The sequence below is a fragment of the Entelurus aequoreus genome, linkage group LG04 (assembly GCF_033978785.1).
Source record: "Entelurus aequoreus isolate RoL-2023_Sb linkage group LG04, RoL_Eaeq_v1.1, whole genome shotgun sequence".
Lineage (NCBI taxonomy): Eukaryota > Metazoa > Chordata > Actinopteri > Syngnathiformes > Syngnathidae > Entelurus > Entelurus aequoreus.
In genome coordinates, this window is record NC_084734.1 from 51,183,012 (window position 1) to 51,193,354 (window position 10,343).

A 10,343-nucleotide genomic window follows, 5' to 3' on the forward strand; every position below is an offset into this window, starting at 1 on the left:
GGTTACTGGGGTTCAATTCCCACCTTCTACCTTCCTAGTCATGTCCGTTGTGTCCTTGGGCAAGACACTTCACCCTTTGCCTCTGATGGCTGCTGGTTAGTGCCTTGCATGGCAGCTCCCGCCATCAGTGTGTGAATGGGTAAATGTGGAAATACTGTCAAAGCGCTTTGAGTACCTTGAAGGTAGAAAAGCGCTATACAAGTATAACCCACTTATCATTTATTTATGTCACAATAGACCGCGCCCAAGTCACATGACAGTAGTGACGTAGACGGAAGTAAAGTCGCAGGAAACAGCAACAAGCTAACATGTCGATTTCTCAAGCGAGACAAACTTTTTTAAAGCCGGTGAGTAAGTTCGTGTTTCAATGTTTACATTTACAGAGTGGAATATAATGTCATTTATTTTCGCACTTTTAATTAACTGAAGTGCGACTTGCGCTCGATATTTTATTTACAATTGCGTAACCGATAGACCATATTCCGAGTTATAGAACATGCTAATAATTGCAATAAAACCTGTTTCAAAATAATCCTGACCTAAGTATGTTCAACTCTAAAACAGGGATGTCCACAGTGCAGCCCGCAGCTCGTTTTTGCACACTAAACACTTGCACCGTGTATAAATAAGACAAACACTATCCATAAACTTTTTAGACAAACTTCAATGATCCATAAGGGAAATTGTTCCACACAGTAGCTCAATTATATAGGCTGGAAATGATAAAGCAGGTATAAAGTAGACAAAAGTACCGTAGTAGCAATATAAAATATAACCTATATGAAATATTTAAATATTGTATATACAGTATGATATATACTGATATATTATATTTTTATATAATATATAACAATTACCATGTACAATATTACAGTATATGTAACTGCTGCTGCACACTGAGCGAAAGTTTTGCGAGCAAAGAAAACTAGGCAGATCACTACATTTGTACACATTTTCTTCAAGATATGGTTAGTGAAAGCCTCAAAGTGTTTAGTTGTAACAATATTAGTAAAGAATAGTCAGAAAAAAATTAAATATCTCAAAGGTTGTTTTTTTTAGGTCAGATTACACTATTTGCTTTGTTAGCTATAACAAAGTTAAGTTGTGGATGTTTTGTTTAGACAGTTTAGCATATATTGATTGATGTACATTGTATTGTTTTAGGATCTTTAAAGGCCTACTGAAATGAATTTTTTTTATGTAAACGGGAATAGCAGATCCATTCTATGTGTCATACTTGATAATTTTGCGATATTGCCATATTTTTGCTGAAAGGATTTAGTAGAGAAAATCGACGATAAACTTCGCAACTTTTGCTCGCTGATAAAAAAAGCCTTGCCCCTACCGGAAGTATAGCGTGACGTCACAAGACTAAGGATTCCTCACAATTCCCCGTTGTTTGCAATGGAGCGAGAGACATTCGGACCGAGAAAGCGACGATTACCCCATTAATTTGAGCGAGGATGAAAGATTCGTGGATGAAGAACTTTAGAGTGAAGGACTACCGTGTAGTGCGGGGTGTATCTTTTTTCACTCTGACCGTAACTTAGGTACAAGCTGGCTCATTGGATTCCACACTCTCTCCTTTTTCTATTGTGGATCACGGATTTGTATTTTAAACCACTTCGGATAAAATAGAAGCTATGTTAGCTACAGAGCTAACGTGATAGCAGGCTCAAAATGCAGATAGAAACAAAATTTTAAAAAACCCTGACTGGAAGGCTAGACAGAAGATCAACAATACTATTAAAGCATGAACATGTAAATACACGGTTATTAATTTTCAGCTTGGCGAAGCTAAAAAAATAGAAGCTAAGTTAGCTACGGGGCGGCGGCAGGCGTTGTAGCTTTCGACGACACCCCGGCCGCCATCAGAGTCGGCAAGAAACATATATTTCCCCAAAGTTACGTGCGTGACATGCACATATCGACACGCACGTACGGGCAAGCGATCAAATGTTTGGAAGCCAAAGCTGTACTCACCGTAGTGCGTCTGCTATCCTGCTCAAAACACAACACAACCTCCTGGTGTTGGTGTTGCTACAGCCAGCTGCTAATACACCGATCGCACCTACAACTTTCTTATTTGCAGTCTCCATTGTCCATTAAACAAATTACAAAATATTCACCAACACAGATGTCCAGAATACTGTGGAATTTTGTCGAAGAAAACAGCTATTTGCATAGGGTCCAAACACTACCCTTGACCTCGTGACGTCACGCGCATACGTCATCATACCGTGACGTTTTCAAGCGGAAGTTTCCCGGGAATTTTAAAATTGCACTTTATAAGTTAACCCGGCCATATTGGCATGTGTTGCAATGTTAAGATTTTATCATTGATATATAAACTATCAGACTGCGTGGTCGGTAGTAGTGGCTTTCAGTAGGCCTTTAATACACAAAATGTATTGAAGTGGCCACTACAACTTTATTTTTTTGTATGCAGCTCTTGATGGAAAGAGTTTGAGCACCTCTAGTCTAAAGTAAGTGTACTCTGTTGATGTCATAGATGGTTCCGTTCAGCTGGACCATCCAGGGTGGACTTGTTCCTGGCGAGATGGTTCTGATCCAGGGGTCGCTTCCGTCAGGCGCAGACAGGTTAGGACCGTGTTAGTCTTCTCGCAACTCTTCCTATCTCAGTGGCCTAGTGGTTAGAGTGTCCGCCCTGAGATCGGTAGGTTGTGAGTTCAAACCCCGGCCGAGTCATACCAAAGACTATAAAAATGGGACCCAATACCTCCCTGCTTGGCACTCAGCATCAAGGGTTGGAATTGGGGGTTAAATCACCAAAAATGATTCCCGGGCGCGGCACCGCTGCTGCCCACTGCTTCCCTCACCTCCCAGGGGGTGATCAAGGGGATGGGTCAAATGCAGAGGACAAATTTCACCACACCTAGTGTGTGTGTGACAATCATTGGTACTTTAACGTAACTTTAACTCATCCTGCTGGTCCTGCAGGTTCCAAGTGGACTTGACGTGCGGCAGCAGCGTGGCTCCAAGGGCCGACGTGGCTTTCCACATGAACCCCAGACTGAATAAGGGTTGCGTGGTGTGCAATACGCTGCACCAGGAGCGATGGGGTCACGAAGAAATCCTTCCTCACATGCCCTTCACGACCGACCAGTCCTTCGAGTTAGTCCTGCTTGTCCTAAAGGACCGCTTCAAGGTGGACCACGTTCTCGCTAGCCATGCTAAAATAAGGACAAACGTCAATGTGTTGTGTCCTACAGGTGGCAGTAAACGGAGCACACCTGTTGGACTATGAGCATCGACTTGCGCTGGAGCTCGTGGACACTTTGGCTGTTTCAGGAAAGGTCAAAGTTGATGTCGTGGCCGTCATGCTGCATGCTGTGAGTGGTCGGCTGTGAGTCACTACAACTTGTGTGATTGGATAAAGAGCAGCGTGTGGTTTGTTGTTTGCAGTCAACATCTTTCTCGACTGCAGATGCTCCGACCAATCAGCACGCAGCACTCGGTGTAAGTTCGGCCTATCACTACAGACGTTAGCATTAGCATGTAGCTTTGCTGACTTGTTTTTGTCTTACAGTCGATGGTCGTCTTGTCAGGTGACATGGTGCGTTGTCTCGGCCCACATCACCGCCATAACTTCAAGTACATGTGGTCTTCCACCATTGGGCGACTCATTTATTTTTAATATGGATATTAATTATTGCACTAGGTAGAACCTTTCAGTGTGTGTGTGTGTGTGTGTGTGCGCAGTGTGTTCCATTCAAAGGGGAGCTGGTGGGCGGTTTCAGTGAGGGGCGCAGCATCGCCATCAGAGGACAAGCCAATCAGAAGGCAAAGCGGTAATAGCTCCACCCTTTACAGACCATGTGACATGTGTTGTCACTATGACAACACAACTTGTGTTGCAGCTTTGCCATCAACCTGCGAGTGAGCGACAGCGAAGACATCGCACTGCACCTCAACCCTCGTTTCAAAGAGGAAGTGTTTGTCCGAAACTCTTTCCTGTCTGGTTGCTGGGGTGACGAGGAGCGCAAGCTTGCCTCCTTCCCATTTGGACCGGGACAGTACTTTGAGGTCAGTCACATGACCTTATCTACAACTTTCCTACACTTAAAGTATAACCACACTTTTTTTAGGAATTTCTTAATATCGTTCACAATCATTATGAGAGACAAGAACTTGTCTGTTTTTTTTTTAAACGATTTTAAAAATGAACAATGCTTGAAAGGTCCGGCTAATCGGAGTCACTGTTGTACCCTTTAAAACAACTTCAAAACCCTGCAGCAACGTTTTATATACACACTACAAGTCTATATATAATGTAATAACAGACACGTTCAAAACAATATGTAATATTTACCGTATTTTGTACTCCGGCTTCCTCCCACCGCCAAAAACATGCACTGGGGATAGGTAATAATCAAATGTAGATACTTTTTCTTATGCTTTCTGATCTCTCTCTCTCTCTCTGTCCACTACTTGCTGTACATATCCTACCAAGTCAGTCCTACACTGTTTCAATGTCCATTTCTTTGTTCTCAATTGTTGATGACTGAAGTGATGATAACAACCAAACCTAACCCCCCACATCCCACACCCCGGATTGTAAATAATGTAAATAACTCAATGTATATACTCTGATGATTATCTTGTGTGATGACTGTATTATGATGATAGTATATATCTGATAGTATATATCTGTATCATGAATCACCCCGACTTAAACAAGTTGAAAAACTTATTCGGGTGTTACCATTTAGTGGTCTATTGTACGGAATATGTACTTCCCTGTGCAATCTACTAATAAAAGTCTCAATTAATGGTCCCTAGTGTGTGAATGTGGTCTGTCTGTCTGTGTTGGCCCTGTGATGGGGTGGCGACTTGTCCAGGGTGTACCCCGCCTTCCGCCCAGAATGCAGTTGAGATAGGCTCCAGCACCCCCCGCGACCCCAAAAGGGACAAGCGGTAGAAAATGGATGGATGGATGATAATTTTAATCATTTCCGGGACTGATTTCTTCGGCGCATTAATTTCTGTTTCCATAGCAGCGCATGTCTGACTTCTGACAACTTGTGTTCCTACTTCCGTAATCAAACACGACTGTTTTCTAATCATGACAAGCTTATACTTTCGAAGCTTAGGAGTACCTTGAAGGTAGAAAAGCGCTATACAAGTATAACCCATTTATCATTATACTGCTGCTTATAGAAGCAAGCATGAAAGAAGAGTTGTTTGAACAGACGGAAACCCGGAGAGTGAGGTGAAAGCGATTTTGACGCTATAAATGTGAAACTTGGAGACAAGCTATTTCGACATAAATGGATTGTGTACCCAAAATCAAGAGGAAATGTCCCCGCCCAGCTGGACCAGACGAACCACTGTCCATCTAGTGAGTAACTTAAATATCGATCATGATACACGCAGCACGTCATGCATGTTATTACAACTACAGTTCATACGCTGTCTGGCTAGCTCAGCTGTGTACAAACAAAACATGAAATGTGTGCCAATATTTCACAGATACTGTTATGATTGTTCCATGTTTTTCCGTCAGTACAAACTGGCTCGTATCGCAGTGTTGTACATTACAAATTTAAACATGTTTCGTGTTGTTGTAGAAGCTAGCTTATCTCTTGTCGTAGTTAGCTTTTATGGCTTATACCGTAGCATGTTGTGTTTTGTTAGAAAAAGAGTTCCTCTGTAACCTGACTCACGCCAGATCCTTGTCATTCGCTGAGCTCCACACAAGAATCTGAGAGTTCTCAATAGGAGATGTATCTCAGAAGGCTTGTATGTGATTGGATAAACCACTTGTCCGTTATCTTGAATGATGTGCTACTTCAACCACTCACATAGAAATCAACCCGTGACGCTGATAAGAGCGACGCTGGGAAATCCAAACCTGGTCGGAAGAAGAGCCAAAACATCCTTGCCACCAATAAATGCCTTCCATCTTTTAAATAATATTTGATCGATGTCGCAAAACAGTTTGAATAGCAGAATCAATGTCAGCACACGACTCCTCACTGCGTGCCGCCATTGTTGTTTGAATCAAACAGTCGCTTCGGCGCTACGTCACATCTATGAAATCCCACCCGGCGATCCTGATTGGTTAATTATTTTTTGCTATCCTGAAGGAGTTTGCAATGCCTTCGAGCCCAGATCCTTGTGTGGAGCTCAGCAAACTATAAGGATCTGGCGAGAGACAGGTTAGTTCCTCGGTGTTCGCTCTTCCAATAACACTGTCGCTACAGCTTGGTTAGTATTCAGGTTACGGACATAAATGAAGTATTGTTGACGGTTTCTGAATATATTTTTAAACTTATTTAGTGGTAGAATTGATTTCTCCCATTAGCTGCATTGCTAGTCACCTACAACAAGCTGATTATGTTAAACTGGAAAAAACAAAAACCTTTTGTCTTGTCTCTCCAAATTCCAAAAAAAGTTGGTTCCCTTTAAGTGTAGATCCATGTCATGACCTTGGGTTATCATTTTGATGAAATAAACTGATCTGTCACCAAGAGTAACTCATGCTCACATTATCTTTGCGCACATATTTTATAATCATTAATATGTTCTACATTGAACATAATGCACAACCTACAAAGCCAAATTCCTTGTGTTAAACATACTTGGCGAATAAAGCAGATTGTTTTTTCCATAGATCATCATCGTCTCTGATGCTCAGCAGTTTCTTGTCGCCGTCAATGGGATCCACCAAGTGACTTACAAACATCGAATCCAGGACCTGCGATGCATCACACAGCTGGAAGTGATTGGAGATGTCAAACTGATAGATGCCAGGCTTATGTGACACCAGCATGCCAACATGCTAATCATATTCCGCTAAAAATGTCAAACAGCCATCAGTTGTCATTCCATTACCAAGAAAGATACATTTACCTAAAACATAAATACATTTTATTAAAAAAGATATTTACAAATTACAATAAAAAAAAAAGGACAAGTCCGTAAGCTGCAGAAAAGTGAGCGTGGCCACATAAGCTGCAGAAAAGTGGGCGTGGTCAGAAGTCAGCATCCAGCGTGAAGGTGTTGTCGGTGGTGGCGGCCATGACACCCATCCTCTGATACTCGCCAACACGCTTCTCAAAGAAGTTGGTCTTTCCCTCCAGTGAGATGTTTTCCATGAAGTCGAAGGGGTTCTCCACACGATACATCTACAGACACACACAGAAAGTGAGCGTGAAAAGGTCGGAGAAGTAGAGCGCGAGTTGGGGGCGGAGCCTGGGTGAGCGTTCAGACAAGCGTCTTTTTCGTGTCGCCGCCCGTCCTCCAGTAGACCACATGTCTTCTGGAGAAGCGAGCGCGGCAACACTCAGCCCCCATGAGCGGCTGAGGTCCGTACCCCTGCGCTTCTCATCATCACGCAGCCACATTCCGCCCCCGCCTGGCGTCATCAAAGGTTACCTTGTCCAAGCCGAGCTCCATCATGAGCCTGTTGGCGACGAACTCGATGTAACGCTTCATCAGGTCACAGTTCATCCCGATGAGTTTGACGGGCAGCGCCTGAGTCAGGAACTCCTGAACACAGAAGAGGGCGTCAGCCGAGCGGCGACGAGGCCGGGTTGTCAGCAGGGTGACCTCACCTGTTCGATCGCTACAGCGTTCCTGATGATGGAGGTCACAGTGTCGACAGAAGGCTTGTTGAGCAGGTGCTTGAACATCAGACAAGCAAAGTCGCAGTGGAGACCCTGAAACACACCATCGGATGGTCAGTTGGCACCCTCAGCACGCCGAGGCGCCTCAGTGGGCGGAGTCTCACCTCGTCTCTGCTGATGAGCTCGTTAGAGAAGGTCAGGCCAGGCATCAGGCCGCGTTTCTTTAGCCAGAAAATAGCGGCGAAGGACCCGGAGAAGAAGATCCCTTCCACTGCGGCAAAGGCCACCACGCGCTCACCTGGAGGAGGGACACGCACCAGAGGCCAGCTGGTGAGCGTCCAGTAAGGCACAAGACGAGGACGGTGGCCGCATGGCGCCTGCTCTTACCAAAGCTGGCGTTCTTGTTGCCGATCCAGTTGATTGCCCAGTCGGCCTTCTTCTTGACGCACGGCATTGTCTCGATGGCGTTGAAGAGGTACTCTCTGTGGGGATCGAACACACGCTCAGATCACACTGCAGAGCGCACAGCGAAGCGAGGGAACGCCAGGGTCTCTCACCTTTCTTTGGGGTCTTTGATGTAGGTGTCAATGAGGAGGCTGTACATCTCAGAGTGGATGTTCTCCATGGCGATCTGGAAACCGTAGAAACAGCGCGCCTCCGTCACCTGCACTTCCTGCATGAAGCGCTCCACCTGGCGGACACGGGCACATCAGCGGACGCTCACCACGCTGTGGGAACGCTGCACGCCCGGCGTACACGTGACGCACTTACCAGGTTCTCGTTGACGATGCCGTCGCTGGCGGCGAAGAAGGCCAACACGTGAGAGATGAAGAACTTCTCGTCTTCCTTCAGAGTGTCCCAGTGCTGCAGGTCCTTGGACAGGTCCACCTGCACACACAACATCCCATCATGCAAAGGTACTCTGTCAAACACACACACACACACACACACACTGCCATCTTTACCTCTTCTGCAGTCCAGAAAGATGCCTCTGCCTTCTTGTACATGCGCCAGATGTCATGGTACTGGATGGGGAAGATGACGAAGCGGCGGGGGTTGTCCTTGAGCAGAGGCTCTGCCTCCTTGCCGCCACTCTTCTTCACGACTTGGCTCTGTGGGACAACAAGACAAAATCCACGATGCTCATCTTTTCTTAATTTCATTGACCTCCTGACTTCACTGTCTAATCTGCACGTGTATTTACATGGACGGTGACGTCACATCAAGTTAGCAAGTAGCGCTAGCATCAAACATGCTAAGCTACAGCCGCTGGCTTCAAGCGGCGAAGCGCGCCAACACACAATAGAAAAGTTAATGCGCGGCTTCGTACGTTTGCTCCATAAAACACATTAAGGTGGCAACAAAGCGGTCAAACGTTTGAGGCTTTAATAACCTTTGACCTCTCTTACCGGAGTCTCAGAGAATATTTTGCGCGCGGTTTTCGACGCCAGGATACGCGCAGTGTTCAGGCTCGGAGGCTGCAAGACAAAATATACGTTTAGAAGACTAACTTTGAACGCTTGAACGACAATTCTAGATGTTTGTTGGCGCTCACCGTGTTTTCTTTATCCAGCGACATGTTGCTGACGTCAGCGCTCAGCTTGTTCTCGTTGCGGACGGAAAGAGGCGAGCGAGCAGACTGCATTTCGACAATTAAAAACACTGATTGATATTAAACGAATTTGTTGTAAAAGAAAGCAGATGTTCTAAACGACAGCGCAGACACGGGACGAGCACAGAGTGAAGCGGCTTTTGTTTGCCGCTCGTCTTTTTATTGGAAGTTTGGCGCGGAACGCCGAGGACCAATAGGAGCGAAGCTTGTACTGTCTCTTTAAGAGAGTCGCGGCAGTTTCACCAATCACAAGGCTCTTTAAATTCACGTGACTTGGTGACGTCCACTGCACAAAAGGTTACAAAACTACAAAAAGAGAAAACACTTTAATGTTGAATTGATGGTGGATTGTCTCCATAGATACAGTTATGTTTTACAGTTTATAATTTATGCTCCGATTTTGGCATTGTACTCCTCTTTTTGCCTAATATTAAAGCATATAAAACGTTTTAAATTAGCATCGTCCACTTTTAAATTGTCAACTGATCAAAAAGGTTTTGCAGTCGTACATCTAAATAACATTTTATAAAAAGCTCAAATGTGCCTATGTTAGTAGTTTCAGTACTCATCATTCTTCTTCGGTCTTCTTTTTTGGTTTAATGGCGGTTTGCAAACACCCTTATAGTGTGCATTACCGTCACCTTCTGATATAGAGTGTGGACCGAGATGGAACTGTCACGCCAAATTTCTTTCCCCTGCGTCCAATAAAATCACAAAATTGCCGGGGGTCCTTAACCGGCATGCGACTGTCCTGTTTCGCGCCTGTACAAAAAAAAAACAGTAATCGATTTCTTCAGATTCCAGCAGCTGTCAAAGACGAAGTATCCTTCCAGCGACGGGCAGTCAAAGCCGAAGTGCTATCGATCGCTTTCAATGACGTAAGAGGAAACATGATCACGGAAGTAAATGGGGGGAAATATCTTCCACTACTAACCTAACCTTCTCTTTCACTAACTTATTTTCCAGTATTTCCCTTTTTCTATTGTATTTCCTACACTGTATTAAAATATGCCCTACACTTTCTGTCTGATGACAATAGTCACACAGCCTGTATAATGTTTCCCTATCAATTACACTGAACGATTTAGATATGTATGTCCTAATCTCATTCTAGTAATATTGTCTTCTTCTTTCCTATT

The 10,343-nt window shown here is 44.5% G+C and overlaps 2 protein-coding genes and 1 non-coding gene across 3 annotated transcripts; 1 reads left to right on the forward strand and 2 right to left on the reverse strand.

Moving 5' to 3' along the window:
* Positions 1 to 254: 254 nt before the first annotated feature.
* LOC133648770 (galectin-8-like) lies at positions 255 to 7,374 on the forward strand. The gene is made up of 9 exons (XM_062045179.1): positions 255 to 347; positions 2,513 to 2,601; positions 2,962 to 3,169; positions 3,234 to 3,353; positions 3,427 to 3,480; positions 3,551 to 3,577; positions 3,724 to 3,812; positions 3,882 to 4,047; positions 6,638 to 7,374. The coding sequence occupies exons 1-9, from the start codon at positions 309 to 311 to the stop codon at positions 6,785 to 6,787; spliced, it is 942 nt and encodes a 313-aa protein (XP_061901163.1). The 5' UTR covers positions 255 to 308; the 3' UTR covers positions 6,788 to 7,374.
* On the reverse strand, positions 6,878 to 10,169 carry LOC133648769 (ribonucleoside-diphosphate reductase subunit M2). The gene is made up of 10 exons (XM_062045178.1): positions 9,148 to 10,169; positions 9,002 to 9,070; positions 8,558 to 8,704; positions 8,364 to 8,480; positions 8,150 to 8,283; positions 7,980 to 8,074; positions 7,757 to 7,890; positions 7,581 to 7,685; positions 7,402 to 7,515; positions 6,878 to 7,151 (listed from the first exon to the last, which is right to left on the reverse strand). Exons 1-10 carry the CDS (start codon positions 9,235 to 9,237, stop codon positions 6,999 to 7,001), a joined length of 1,158 nt encoding a protein of 385 aa, XP_061901162.1. The 5' UTR covers positions 9,238 to 10,169; the 3' UTR covers positions 6,878 to 6,998.
* On the reverse strand, positions 7,226 to 7,363 carry LOC133649296 (small nucleolar RNA SNORD94). Its single transcript, XR_009826039.1, has one exon. It is a non-coding gene; the product is annotated as a small nucleolar RNA SNORD94 (small nucleolar RNA).
* Positions 10,170 to 10,343: the final 174 nt, after the last annotated feature.

Bases quoted from the DNA above. Each gene is read 5' to 3' on its own strand.
- LOC133648770 (XM_062045179.1), top strand. From the start codon at position 309: ATGTCGATTTCTCAAGCGAGACAAACTTTTTTAAAGCCG. The intron at 3,354-3,426 runs GTGAGTGGTCGG...TGTTGTTTGCAG, and splicing joins TGGCCGTCATGCTGCATGCT to TCAACATCTTTCTCGACTGC. The intron at 3,578-3,723 runs GTGCGTTGTCTC...GTGTGTGCGCAG, and splicing joins TCGTCTTGTCAGGTGACATG to TGTGTTCCATTCAAAGGGGA.
- LOC133648769 (XM_062045178.1), bottom strand. From the start codon at position 9,237: ATGCAGTCTGCTCGCTCGCCTCTTTCCGTCCGCAACGAGAACAAGCTG. The intron at 8,705-9,001 runs GTAAGAGAGGTC...GTTGTCCCACAG, and splicing joins AAATATTCTCTGAGACTCCG to AGCCAAGTCGTGAAGAAGAG. The intron at 7,516-7,580 runs GTGAGGTCACCC...TTCTGTGTTCAG, and splicing joins ACGCTGTAGCGATCGAACAG to GAGTTCCTGACTCAGGCGCT.